At 39.7% G+C, this 15,128-nt stretch overlaps 1 protein-coding gene across 1 annotated transcript in view; it reads right to left on the bottom strand.

Annotated features, from left to right (window-relative positions):
• Positions 1-15,128, bottom strand: part of ITGA4 (integrin subunit alpha 4) — a 60,667-nt gene that overhangs the window by 39,841 nt on the left and 5,698 nt on the right. Inside the window, exon 2 of the mRNA XM_035901444.1 lies at positions 9,106-9,138. Coding sequence (XP_035757337.1) covers positions 9,106-9,138 — 33 coding nt within the window. The remainder of the gene's footprint in view (positions 1-9,105; positions 9,139-15,128) is intronic.

The raw sequence follows: 15,128 nt of genomic DNA on the forward strand, positions 1-15,128 counted from the left end.
TGGGTGCGGGGTCGGCGGCGGCCTGGAGGAGGTGGCGAGCGTTTTGGCGGCAGAGGGGGAAGGGGGAGCCGGCAGGCTTTTCCTCAAAACTCCCCGCCGACTTTCCCCCCCCCCAGCTGCCCTTCAAGCGCCCGGGCCCAGTTAGTTCAGTTCCCTGCTCCCGGAGCCAGCCGGGGAGCTCCAGCCAAGAGCAGGCTTCCCTCTTCTGGGAAGGAAACCATATGGCGAGGCTTGCGTTTTCTTTTCAGATTTAGAAAAAATCCCAGTACCCCTGTGCTGTAAGCCTTGCCACACCACCGTAGTGCTGAGGGGGTCTTCCCTGCCACCCCCTCCTGGTGGGTATGTGGGGGTATTTGAGTCCTGAAGCCAGTGCCCTAGCAGCAGAGGACAGCCCTGGGCTACCTTGAGTACCAGGACTTCCCCGGTGCTATAGTGATCCACGTGTGCAGATGACCTGTGTATAATGGTGTTTTGAGCCAGAGGAACAAGAACATAAGCACGTCTTCAGAAGGAAAAGTTTAGTAACAAAGATTACTTATTGTATCTGGAAGACAAATCCAGTATCGCTTCAACTATCAAATACTATACACATTGGAAATAACTGTGAGATGGTAGAGCACCATCCCCTAACGGAAATTCAGAACACGGCATTTTAAGCGTCTTGGAATAAAACCCCCTTTCATTTCCATTCGGTTGGTGGAAATGCGGAAAGTTTAATGCTTCTGCAAGGTGATGAGCAACTACCAGAGCGGGACACTGAGGCAATGCAGGAGTGAAACGTCTTGTCGTCCTAAGCGCATGCAGGTGTGTAGCTCCTGGAATGAGATCAGCACATTGCAAGATCTGTCAGTTTGTCGGTCAGCAGTGTGTCTTTTTTAAGTCCTCACCTCTAGAACCATCAGAGGGCTTCCCTGGATCACACTGATGTGGAGCAGTGACTTGTTTCGTGTAAAGGAATTAAAGAGCTCCTCAGCCGCTATTCATCTTCCTTCCAGCTACCGACATCAAAGGAGTTACAACAATCAACAGCAGCTGTGAATCTGCATTTCTAGCAGTGAAGTTTTCACCATCATTCTGAAAGCAGCAAAGCAAGCATGATTCAAAACTGAAATGCTACATTGTGGTTTAGTTGGTGGGAAATCATAACATTGTTTCACCACCACCCTGATGACTTAGCCAGTTTGGGGGGACTTTCAGGCTTTTCTCCAAGAGATCATTAAAATTCCTGGTTTCATTTCTTATGCACAAAAATGGACACAAAGCTCCGTCCCCTGAATAACGGAGAAGGAAATGGTTTCCTAGACTCCTTTTCCATTGCAAATTTATGTCCTAAACACCTCTGTTCTTTCTGCTCTCTCTCAAGACCAGTCTTAAGCCCACCACTTTGCAAATAGCTGATGCCGGACCCATGTGACTGCGTCTTAGCAACCTCTTTGCAGCTGTACTTCTAACCACTTGAGAGAACCCTACCCTAACCCTCCTTTAGATGACTTGTTCCTCACACTTGGCGTTGTAGCTTATTAATGAGCGTCACATAGGCAAGGGGTAAATGCATGCAAGCTGCTTTATGGTACTGGGACACAAATTACAGTCTCTTGAGACCAGTATTGATTGCTGGGAAAGTTTTGGGAAAGAGAGACACTACTGAAAGTTAGAGGGACTTTGGAGAACATCCAGTCTAGTGGCCCTAAAGACTGTTAAAGAGGGTGTTGAGCCGGTGACAGGGATCCTAGCTGACAGGAACAGGTAGATGGTAAAGCTGTGGGATTCAGCTATTGCCACATAAATAGCTGCTTATGTGATGTAGATGAGAAGTGTATTGTACCTCAGCTGTCAGAAGGAACGTGTCTGTTGTTTCCTAGACTGTGGTAGAGTAGATGCGATCATGATCCACCAGACATCAATGAAATCAATGGAACACAAATCTTCAGGAGTGTGAGAAATCCGTATTTTGAGAAATAATTGAGTTTTTTAGTACCGATCAGGTGCAGGACCGGGCAGAGAGAAACATCAATGCAAAATTGACAAAACGGTGTAATAGAGAGAACTTGAGTTTTATTAGGGATTAGGAGAACTTGCAGAAAAGGTGGAGCCAACACTGGAAGCCAAGTACCTGTATTTACAAAGAAAAAAAATATTTATCTCTATAAAGTTATCCTGACACGATAAAAGGAAATTCTTCCCAAAACATCGCTATGCAATGTGGACAGCACATCTCCCATAGTCCTCTGTGAGTTAATAACACTAGAAGCAAAATATCAACAGTGACTTCCTCTTCTGCTTGACATTGGTTCACCATCTAAGGCAATTTCAGAGACGCTATTGGGATGGTTTGTTTAAGTGAGAAAGCATATTAGCCCACAGTTTGGCAAGTGTTTTTTATAGCAGATGCGTGCACTTCATCTGGCTGTCCTCACTTCTTGCTGCTCATTCTTGAGTCATACTGCTGCCTCTGTTACGCTGATACAGTCCTGTGTCTGAGCAGTGAACCAGATCAGAGAAGTGAACTGGATTAAAAATAACCCAGCAAAACCCCCAAACCTACATCAGATTTCCAGTGCATATATTGTGTGGCTGGCCAGTTGTATTGGTTGTTTTAGCAGGGTGGTTTAAGCCAGTGCTGCAGCTTTAGGAGCTTCCTCAGGCAATAGCCGTACCTTTCTAGAAAAAGTAGCAAGAGGCTGCAAAGTTAAAGCCTACACATCTACCTTAAAATGAAAGCAGAAATCCATTTCCCCAGTATGGATCTTCCGCTAGAGTTCAGGGATCTTGGTCCAAATACCCTTCTGCTTATGTTCTGAGGGGTGCAGCTTAAAAAGAGCTATATTAGAGTAAATCTGATTTACTGGTGCCATAAATGTCAACATACAGCATCGTGTGAAAAAGGTGACCATACAGTTCTAGATAGGGCCATATAAGGTCCTTCAAGTTTTACTATTTCAAATACAGTTATGAGGTGGTAACTACTGCTGAGATTTTCATGTTGCATTTGGAAGAGGTATGAAAGGCAGTTGCGGGGAAAAAAAAAAAACCCTTGCCTTCCCCATAGCTGCTCAGTTTGGGAAAAGCAGTGGTTTAGGTCTTTAATCACTCTGTCAGCATTGCTTACCTGTAATACATCCCACTGCTGCTGAGAAGGGAAAGAACATCACTGTAGGAAGAACATATTCACTCTGAATGTTTGTCATCAGCTCTCTTCAGTGTAACCCGTACTATTCCCTTTTCAATTCCCTAACTTGGAAGGCATTTGTATTAAATTAAGACCTGTGTATGGGCTGACATTGGGTAACTGATCACAGGAGTGCTTTCACTGTGTTGCAAATACAAGGGAAAGCACATGTTCCTAAAAATCTTCATGCGTATGCCTGCTTCCAGCTGTGTCTGTCCCTGTTCTCTTTTGTGTCGTGTAAGCCTACCACTGCTTATGGAAAAGCGTCTCCAAATCTACTCTCAATTAGAAGTAAAAATGATCAGTTTTTGATTTCTTGTTCCTAATTAGAAAGAGCTGAAAGTTTAATTTTGAAATAGTCTAAGTACTTAAATATTGGTATTTCAAATTGAAAGTTTCTAAACCTTTGTAATTCACCGAAACACGGGAAGTCTAGGGTTTTGGTCAGACGAGAACTATGTCTTGTTTTTCTGTAAGCTTTCCCTGCCCCCTTGACCCCAACAATGGCAGCAGGCCAAAAAGTCTATTATTCATATGCTGTCATCTGAGAAATTATAGAAGGCAAATATACTGTTACACTTACCCCTAAGATTGTCTTCAAGAAACTTCATCTTGCCTCTGCTGTAGATATATGTGAGCTTGCATGAAGAGGATATATTGTCCACTGACAAGTATAATTAAGCACAGATGCCTGAGGCACCAAAAAGCAGCTAATATTAGCAAGAGTCTTAATTTTTAGCATTTTGCTTATGTTCTCTTTAGAGATCTGAATTGCATTTAGAATCAGTTAAAGGTGAAGAAGCTTTTCATTTAATCGACGAATAATGTCTTCATGCTCACGTGATGTCTTTTTAGGAAATACTTTAAAGAACTTTTTTCTTCCCTTGAAGACTTGTGTTGATGAAGTAAAGACAAGCTTTCCAAAAGAGCTTTCCAAAATTTAAACTTATAATGGTGTCAAAGAAACAATGACTATGACATCCTGACTAGGAGAAGCAAACAATAGGTCATTATATTTAGCAGCAGCTTAACTAATTGCTGCATTCTGATTTATAGCTAGGTAAGACTGGAAATTAATCATTATCTTTGAATGTGTGATAAATGCATTGCATATCCTTTTTCTTCCTTAGAAATTTTTTCTTAAGATTTTTGAGTTGCAAGATCAGATCCAAGCAGAAATAATTAGTTTTGAGTGGAGCTGGGCAGTAACCTCTTTTCCCATCCCAAAGGAATTGCTGCGCTTTTGAAACTTTCCATTCTCAAATTCAAACAAAGAGTGTTTTCACGTGCCATCTCTGCCTCTTCTGTTGCAAAAGTCTGGATCAGCACAGCTGTAGCATTTTTCATTATTTTCACCTTTTAAAACAAATATTTTAGGTTTGATAGAGTTATTTTGACATGAAAAGCAAATATGTATGTTCGAAGAATTAAAACATAAAATATTATTTATTTTCTTTTTTCCCCAAATTAATAATTTCTTTAAATTGACCCTTTCCTGCAATGAATATTCATTTCAACATATTAATCTCTCCACAGAAAAATTCCTGACAATCTCTTGGTATTGTAAGTTTCTAATTTTTTCCTATTTCTATTCTTCCATAGGTTCCACATGTCTGCTGAAGAGACTGGGTGCAATGGGAGTGGAACAGAATCTGTAAGAACTTTGCCTAGTTTTAATTCTTAGCTGCAAAGCAATTTTAAGTTAAACATTGGTCTGTTGCTTCTGCTAGGCAAGATAAACCAGAGGAGAAGTGAAAAGCACAAGCTTTGGTTGTTTAACTGAAGCAGACCAAAGTAGATACCAGTTTTGCTGACAAGAAGCGTCAGTTCTGTACTAAGGAATGAATTTATACAGCACTTATCACTACTAGACCAAAATCACTTGAACTTATGACAGTTTCAATTTGTATCAGCCTTTGAATATGTGCATATGTCAACGCAATGAGACTGTTATGTTACACAGGATAGCCTTAATAGTTGTCATTTTCCAAAGGTGTCCTTCAGGGATACTTGAATGACTGAATATTTTGAGAGGAGTGGGGATGTTCTTTGTTCTCTCTCCCCTTTTTTTTTTCTTTTAATTATTTTTTAAATAATTAGTAACAAAAAGTAGACATGGTAAATGATTGGTGAAAAGTTGGACAATTAGTAGTTTAGAATCAGTGGGTCAAATGATGCTGAGGCTGAAAGCCTTTGGCTCCATAGGAAAAGTGAGCACTATGAAAACAGCCGCCAAATGATGAAGGTTTTGATTGTGTGTGGAGCATGTTCTTTCAGCAGTGACAACGGCTATGTTTCAGATAGGAAACAAACTCATAGGACCCCCTTATTTATTGGGGGAAAAAAAAAAAACAACCACCCCAACCAAAGCAGTTGTTGGAAGAGAACTGTTGAAAGGAAACATCTGGAGGAAATGCCAGTCCAATTTCAATCTTGTCTTCAGGGTACCATAACTTACATTTTCCAGGATGTGATACTGTGCTTCATCAGACAACATCACAATGAGATCATACCTCTGAATATGGACTGCAGGCCACCTTTATGAAGCATGGTAATCATTATGTCTGATTCTGCTTCCTGACAGAGTATATTAGAAATATTTCTCATCCATTGGTCATTTCTTTGATGCTAGCATGGAATCCTAGATATGCCCCAAAACAATTACTTGACAAACTTGGAATCTATGTGAGGATGGAAGCAGGCATCTCTAACCAGGAGCCAGCCCTGAGTTGTCAACAGAGATGCAGAGAAAAGCCTAAGACAAGCCACAACTAAATCCAGGGCAAAATTATCATAAGAAGGAATTATGGTAGAAGGCAGTGGAAATTCAGTGATTTTGGATAGCCATACGCAATGTGAGACTTCTGGAATTTTTCAGAGGTGATGAAAAAAAAGACTTTGTTCTAGCTTGTTATGTATGTTATATATGTATATTAATATTATTCTAGCACTCCTTCCATGGATGCTTCTAGTATGAGTACAAAAAACATCCATTCCCCATAATACGTCTACATGGATTTATTAACCTCTTTAAAAATTAGGGAAAACAAAAACTTTCTGGCAAGCTATCAGAGCTCTAATTGTTAAAATGTTGACTTAAAATGTCCTTGGAACTGGCATTACCTTCCTAAGTAGTTATTTGCTAGCTGTGTATCTATGATTTCATAGTAATCAGGTCCAATAAAATTTAGACCCTCACATTTTAAATGTAAGGAATTTTTGTTGGCTTGCAGAAACAAGACCACTCTGAGTATCTCTGCTGTGTAGTCTGCAAGAGAGGTTTTTTTAAAGTTACAGCCTCATATTCAAGAAAAATGTAGGCATATTGAGACTAGGCAGAAAACGAAGTATACAGAGGATATACTATTAAGAGTTCATCCACTTACAGGTAAACTGAATTGTCCTGGTTCCTGTTTTTTGCTGAAGTAGGCTGCGTCTATTTACCTTTTGGCTTTTTTTTTTTCTGCATAGTGATCTACATAATAGGCACCATAAACAATTAGTTACAAGTTGTTGCTACAAAACCTGTAATGAAATGAAACAATTAGCTGCTGTTCAACTTAGAGAAGTTTCTCTGAGTTGTCTTGGCTCTGTTTTAGAGTGGTACATGTAGTAGCTTAAAATATTTTTGGTTTTAGGCTTTGATTTTGACATGTCCTAATTCTCAATTGCTTTCTGAATTGCTGTAATCATAGCTGGATGTATTTGAAATGTATGTAGCCTTTTGTGCACTTGCAAACTCTACAGACTCAACACCCAAAATATATGTATGAGCTATGTACATATGTATTTTAATCTCATATGCCCATGGATATATCTTCTGTTGCAAAATGAACCTGGAGCATTCATAGCATACTCTTATGCTCTTCCATTAACTTATTCTAAAAACTTACACACCCTGTGTACATAGGGATCAGGCCTGAAAAAAGGTATTCTGCTTTTTCAGTGAGTGCTTATCATACCTGAGCAGGTGCCCTACAGTCTGGCCTGTAATGAGAAAGAGAATGCATTGCTTTGCCTATTTTCAAAGAATATTGATATTCAGCTCTTTGTTGCTAAAATACATCACTCCCAAAACAACTGTGTGTTACAGCAACACAATAAACAACTTGGTTTAACAAACAAAAGCTTTGGCAAAAGAGCCTTCTTAAAAAACCAATATTAGAATTCTAAGACATCAGTGATTTCCTAAGGATGGACTAAGATCTACCATGGTTTTTCCTTCTAATGAGACAGTATTTCCAAAAGTCAAGGAAAGGCCGTATGTCTGTCTTCCACATAGTTGTGGTTTGCCTCCAACTAAACATGATAATCGTCCTTTTTGTGGGAGAGAACCGTAAAGACATGTGTATCAGTTATTTTATGCCAAACGCATAAATGTTTATATAGGAGCAGAATGAACAGTGAAAGTGATTATATAATAACTCCAATAACACAAATGATTCAGAAAATCACTCATGCCCCGGAAGACCATGCAAGCATGTGTTCAGCTGTAGCACAGGCCTGAATTTTAGTGAACTTAAAGTTCAGCTCATACATGAATATCCTGATTAAAGACTCATTGACTGAATTTTTATAGTTTAGAGAATTGCACAGGAAATACTGAGAATATTGCCTAATTTATGAACTGAAATGTATTCCTTTTTAATTTCTAAAAAATCCTACAGAGATTTTTACATTCTAGAGAGTTGCAATAAAATGTGTTAGTGAGTTCTTTCAAAGCAGCTTTGCATGTGCGGAAAGTAGATGACTGATTTCTATAGTTTTGCTGCCTTCTATTAAATGGAGGAAACCAGTCGAGTTAATAAATAATCGAAACATGGACTGAATTGTGAAAATTTTAGGAGAATCCTAGCTTCACTGGCTTTTGGTACACCTGGGAGCAGCTTACATTTAATAGATGGTGAAATCTGCTGGTCATTTAAATGCTTAATAATCGTTGTTCTGGTTCAGACCAAGGGTCTGCCCAAGCCAATGCTGCTGTCTGCAGGGGCTGCCGAGGCAGACTGTGGCAGGGGCAGGAAAAACTGATATGATACTCCCCCACGGATACTTTCCTGATCTCAGTACCCAAAACGATTTTCCACTTAGGGTTTTCCTGGTTATGCATGAAGAATGAGCTCCTAATGTTTGTTTTGAAGCTGGTTCCCCCAGCTGTATTTGCTCTCCCTGAGCTCTTGTACCAGAGGACTCAAGGGGTAACCAGGGCCTGCATGTGTTCCCCACACTCTGCTCCCCCATTTCTTCCCTAGGTTGAAGACGTTTTGCCTAATTCGTAACTCCTCGCATGGAAGCTGTCAGGGCTTTAATGAGGACTTGTTGAAAGGTCGTTTTGGGTGTTGGTGCCCAGGTGCAGGCAGCAGGGCAGCTTCTGTGGGAGGAGGCCAGGGCTGCCTGAGCCAGACACAGCTGGCTCCAACCAGCTCCTCAAGGGACTCCCTGCAGGCTGGGCCAGTCAGCGGAGCTGGGCTAACAAAGGGCAAAATGCTGCACAGGCAGTGAGGGGGAAAAGAGTGAGAAGCAGTCCTGCGGACACCAGGGTTAGGGAAGGAGGAGGGGGAGGAGGTGCCCCAGGAGATGAAGCAGAGATTTCCCTGCAGCCTGTGGAGAGCAAAATGGCTTAATAGATATCCAGACTGAGGGTCATGGAGGACCCCACCCTGGAGCTGGTGGATATGCCCTGAAGGAATTACAGACTGTGGAGAGCCCATTCTGGAGCAGGTTATTCTTACAGGAACTGTGGCCCATGGAGAGCTGATGCTGTAGCATATTGGCCTGACAGGAACTGGCCCCTGGACAGTCTATTCTGGAGCTGGTTCTCCTGACAGAAATTCTGGCCCTGGAGAGCCCACACTGTAGCACATTTTCCTTAAGAGAACTGTGGCTCATAGAGATCCCATGCTGGGGCATATTCTCCTCACAGGAACTGAACTCACGCTGGAGCTGGTTCTCCTGACAGGGACAGTGGCCTGTGGAGAGCCCCCACTACAACACGTCCTCCTGACAGGAACTGTGGCCCTGGAGACCCCATGTTGGAGCTCATTCTCCTGACAGGAACATTGGCCTGTGGAGAGCCTGCACTACAACAGGTTCTCCTGACAGGAACAGTGAGCTGTGGAGAACCCACACTGCAACAGGTTCTCCTGACAGGAACAGTGGACCTGGAGAACCCACACTGTAGCAAGTGGTCCTGACAGGAATTACATCCATGCCGTAGCAGGTTCTCCTGACAAGAGCTGGGGCCCATGGAGAGGAACTGCAGCCCACGGAGAGGACCCACACTGGACCCAGGGCAAAATGTGAGAAGGAAGGAGAGGCAGAAAGGGACTATTATGCGCTCACAGTAACCCCGCGTTCCCCATCCCCCTTTGCACCTTTTGGGTGTGGGTGAGGAATGTAGAGGACCTGGGAATTAAGGAGGGAGGTTGAGCCAGGGAGAAAAGTGGTGGTGGTGGGGAAGGTGGTGTTTTAATTTGTCTTTGTTTCTCACTCTCCAAGACTATTTTAACTGGCATTAAATTATTTTTCCCTAAGTCAATTCTTCTTTTCCTGATGACACTAACTTGTAAGTGATGTCCCTGTCTTTATCTTGACCCACAAGATTTTCATCATACTTTCTCCCCTTATCCTGTTGGAAGAGGGAGTATGACAGAACAGCTAGGTGGGTGTCTGGCAGCCTGACAAGGTCAACTCACCACAAAGTTCCAGACCTTTTCCAATTCTACAATACAGCTTTCAGTGTAAAGGGACTAGGGCTGTAAAATTTGAGATATAATCAATATTCAGGACAATATTCAAGGTATAAGTGAATGGATTTATATAGTATCATGTAAATGTTCTCTATTTAACTCTCTTTCTTTACTAAAACTTGATCTGGCTTTTTTTTTTTTTTTTTTTTTTTTTTAAATTTTGGTGCAGCTTACCGTGAGAGTCATGATGAAAGAAGGCTTAATCAAGGTCCAGTACCTGCAGAAGAGTCAAGCTAGTTCTTCATAACTAAGTGGTAAGAAATCATACACTATTTGGTTTTTCCAGACTTTAAAGTGATGTGGAATTCTTCATATGATATATAAGCAAAGGATCCAACTCTTGGTTACACAAATATCTCCCTGGGGTTTACGGTTGTTACAAGCTCAGTATTACACCTTGTGATCTTGCCTCTGATAACCCTTCCCTACCATGTCTTCCCCATGAGAATCCTCTCTGGGCTGTACGGAGTGTTGAAAAGTTCAGAAAGGGCTGAGGATCTTGTCCTAAATATGTGAATTTGTATGAGTTTTAGATAAGGTGAGTGAAGAATCTGCAGCATAGTATTTATTACATAATTATTAGAGATATGAAAATGCATCATAATTTTAAGAACAAAGGATTTTCTTATTTTAGGCAGACTACAGTTATCTTTTTATGGTAGGTCATAATTTTAGAGCAAGTGAAAAGATGTATGAATAAAAACCCCACACCTATATTTAAGCATCATTATAAGCCATATGGGATAGCACTTAAAATTTTATATAAAAAGCTATATGGGTATTAACTTATCACTTAAGAAGAGAATGAAAATAACTGAGCCATCTCCTTTCTTGTGACACACCTGAACCACAGTTTTCTCTTTATTCTCACAGTCAAGATCATTTCATGTACACAAACTGACCATAGATGAGCATGCAGTTTGCATCATAGACATACCTGTGGGGTAATAGGACATAATATCTGCTTTGAGGAATGAGTGTTGCTTATCTAAAATTTTTTTTTCTGCTTACTGAGATCACAGAAGGCAGTTCAGAGAAAAGTAAAGCAGAATTTAAGTGTCATCACAGATGGGTAAAAATAAGATGTTGAATATGTATTTGAATATGTATTTTCTGTAGCTAAGACAAAACTGTGTGTTTCTCAGAAAAACAAATTCAGATCTAGAGCTAACAAATGCTGAACATATTCAGCAACGGGCCATGTCTCTGTAACCCTCAGTAGCCATAAATGTGTTCGGCATTTCACTTAATAATTGAGAAGATTTGCCCATACTATTTGTTATTTAAGGTTAGACTGAGTTTGAAATTCTAGCTCTTTTCACCACTAATGGAGTTTTCCCATTGTTTTCAACACGGCCACAATTGTGCCCATCTGTGTATTTGTCTGGGACTGTGTGAAGATTGAAACATAATCATTAGGTAGAATTAGATTAATGTGCTTTGTAGTGTGTGGGTTTTTTCAGGTTTTCAGGCTAATGGAAATTGATCTTCTAGTTAAAACCCCTGCAAAAATTCTGGCATATTTACTTAAAATATGATTACACAAATACTTGGCACAGCATATTAAAAATAGGTTATCTATTTAAATTAGTTTTCCTAAGATCTTTCTATTTTGAAATGACACGGTGTGTTACAATGTCTTTACTATATCGTATCAGTATCATCAACTTTCTGTTTTGTAAAAAGAAGTTACATTTTTTCTTCTTGTTAAGTAGAATGAAGTGTACTATTGTACATATCTTTCTGAACAAACTTTGTTTCTGCTATAAATGTATGGCAATTACTATGAAGAACAAGCCTGTGAACGTCCCCTCTCATGTCCCAGTGATTCATGTGTTGACAGCAAAACTTTCAAAGTCAATAGTAAAGGCCTTTGCAAACATAAAATGTATGAAAATACAGAGTTACAAAGGCAGTCAGCAGTTTTAAAACAGTAAGTTAAAGGATGAATTTGCTTGTGGTAATTTTCCAGATAATTTTGGCCATTTTGACCACTTAGTAATTTTCAAAGTTACAGCTTATCTGAAACAGTAAATAAGGCTTACATAAGCAAAGCTGACAATTGACCAAATTTTTATATATTGGAAAGCTTATGAGTTGGGTATATCTCTGCATGAATACAGTTATAGCCTTCTGAACCCAACTGGATCCTTTGCAGAGATGCCTGCATTGCTTTTCCATCTCTCTTCTTGTCTAGGTCCAGTCTTTTATTTACTTCTAGTTTTCAAAGCCAGTAATGTCTACTTTTTTTGAAATAAAAAATCCCAAGCTTAGACTTGAGTTGTATCCTTTTTCAGAAGCTTTTCGAATATTCACGTTGTGTTGGCTGCTTGTTCATTTTTTATGGTTTAGATCTTGAAAATGTCATTAAATGCAGTTTATGAAGACTGTGACATCAAATAGTTCTAGTTTTATGTATTTCTAGGGTGCCTGGTGTTTTGAAATTAAGGAAGCCATGCGTCAGTCCAGTGGCGCAATTCTGCTCCAAAAAAGATACTTGGGTCCAGTGTTCATGGTCACTCAGTTTGATATACCTATAAAGCGCTAAGTATTTTTAAAGAAATCTCTGTGGACTTTTCAACAGAAAGGGTGATCCAGTGTTACTTCTGAAATCATTAGGAGACTCCAATGTCTGTTGGACTTCAGGCTTATGGTAGGTCAATAGAGAAGAATAGAACAATCCCAAAAGCTAATGGTAGTGGAGGGCTGCTTTCCACGAGGGAAAAAGAATTATAGCTTTTCAAAAGTCTCTCTGTTTAAAGAAACAATTTGGCTGATGGAAACCTCAGTGCAAATGTTAGTGTTCCCTTGTTTTATTGGTTTGCTCTTCTAGAAACTGCTTTCTGAAATGAACTTTTCATTTTTTTCTATTAATCATTGTTTATGTCTGCTGTTAAGTATAGGCAATAGGTAATTATTCACAAGGGATATTGCTTTTCCTTCATTTTCATATTTATTTGTACAAAAGATAAAGCAAAAAGAAGTATTGGCATTAAAATTTCAGAGTCATCTGAAACATGTCATCTGGAAACAAAAACATTTCACTCATAATTATTACTTGTTTGGGGTCTGTTACTGTAATGAGTCCTTTAAGTACAGGAAGATAAATGTAGAATGTAGATATAGATGTAGCTATAGATACAGATGTATACACACACACACACACACCCATGAAAGTGAAAATATTATCCTTTAAAAGGGTTTCAGCTGGTGCCTATGCATCTTTTAAAATCTACAACATGACAAATTGTGTATTTCAACAAGAGCTATAGTCACTGAAAAGAGAGAATGCAGCAAGCACTGTGCTACTTATGAGTGGGGAAAGGCCTGTTTAAGTCTGGGGTGATATCTGAAGGATGGATTTGTAAGTGCAAAGGAAGTGTCGGGCATAGTTCCGGTATTTGGATCAAAATTGCAGCTCTGGTTCTAATCAGTTGAGCACAGGGTCTGACTTCAGTGTGTAGGAGTAAGAAACTGTTTGCCATCTTAGGCTGTAACAGCCAGCAGAGCTTATAATGAGCTGTGACTTGTAGAGAAATACACCAGAGTAAATCACGCAGATCATATATTAAAAACCTTTAAGATGCAGCAATACAGTTTGTTAGGCAGACTGCAGACTTTTATTCCACGTCTCAAAGCTAAATAGTATATGCCTGAGGGATGATGGGGGATGAGAAGTCAGTTGAGTTAGACTGATTTATGCTAGCAGAGAATCTGGTACGGTGAATTATTTCCAATCACTCCTTGAGTAGTAGATACATATCTTTATCTTTCTAAAATATTTTCCCCTCCACTGCCTCTCTTCAGCAGTGGTTGCTGACATTAAATATTTGAGAGCAGTTTTGCTGCAAGTAGGGCTAGTTTCAGTGACAGCTGAAGTTTTCCCATAAACTTATGTGGATTATGCAATTTAAATGGACAGAATTCAATCTTAGCTGCCTGTCATGTTGATCATAATCACAGTTACTTTTTAGAGAGTATTTTTGTAGTCTTTGCACATATGATCTCTGCAACTCAGAGTGTTTGCATACCACGCAGCATCTGGCTCAGTTTTTACAGGATCTTAACAGATGCAGTCAGGAACAATGTACAGCTCCCTGAAGTCTAAAAATAATTGTATTTCAGTAATGTCTTACGCTATAATCACTATCCCATACAAATACAATAATCATATAGCATTGGAAATTACTCTGAAAATCAGATGAAGTGTCCTCTGCATGTGGCCACTGAATCTTTTAACAAAGAAGAAATATTAGGGAGAGCAAATACTTAAAAAAATATATTGAAATCTTTGTGTCAGAACAGTTCTAACTTAAATCATAATGAAAAGATTTTGAATATCAAATTAACCCTCCATATAAAAGACGTAAATGACATTCATTTACACGAGTACTAGGATTTGGCCTGCATTATTTTATGTTAAGGAACTTACAAAATCACTTCTATTTTCTTCATATCAAGAAGAAATAAAACTGTGTTTCTTTTACGTCTGCAGTATAGATACACCATTGTAACATACTGGAAGGAAGTCTAACTTCACCAAGCCACATGTTGGGCTCGTACTTCTAGTTCTTCCACAAAAGTATCATTGACTGAAGTGAATGTTTTGCCTGAATAGATGAAAGTCAGAGAGAGCAGGATGAAATGCCTGACGAAACAGACTGCTTACAGCAACTTTAAAATAAATATAATGTCCCGCAACTGTAAGGAAATCCAAGTACAAATTGTATGCAACCCTTTCAGATCCATGCAGCAGACCCAAAGTTAAATCCCATCCTCAAGGTGACTGCTGAAAAGAAGAAATAATTAGGTGCTCAAAAGAAGAAATAAATAGGCACTGAAAAGTCTTCAGCCATTCATCAGTAAAACCACGCTTTGGGATATTATTTTGTTGTGGAGACTCTTAAAGCTAACATTTGTCTAAGTTTTCCCTTTCTTCTGTCCTGAAGTTTTGACTGGCAGGAAGAGAGGAGTATGGCTGTTGTCTGGAATTCCCAAGGCTCCAGCAGGACTCTGGGCTACAGCCATTGGACTAGTAACCACTACGTACAGGTTTCTTTTTTGCAGGGCATGTGTAGTAAAGATTGAAAATGAGCAAAATGAAGAAGAGCATTAGCTCTGACTCTTCCAGTTAATACAAAGGCCAGTGGCTTCAGGACAAGCATGAAACAGGTGTCTGAAACTGTGTGCTAGTGAGGAAGGATATAGTA

The sequence above is a fragment of the Egretta garzetta genome, unplaced genomic scaffold (genome assembly GCF_000687185.1).
Source record: "Egretta garzetta isolate BGI_Z169 unplaced genomic scaffold, ASM68718v1 scaffold539, whole genome shotgun sequence".
Lineage (NCBI taxonomy): Eukaryota > Metazoa > Chordata > Aves > Pelecaniformes > Ardeidae > Egretta > Egretta garzetta.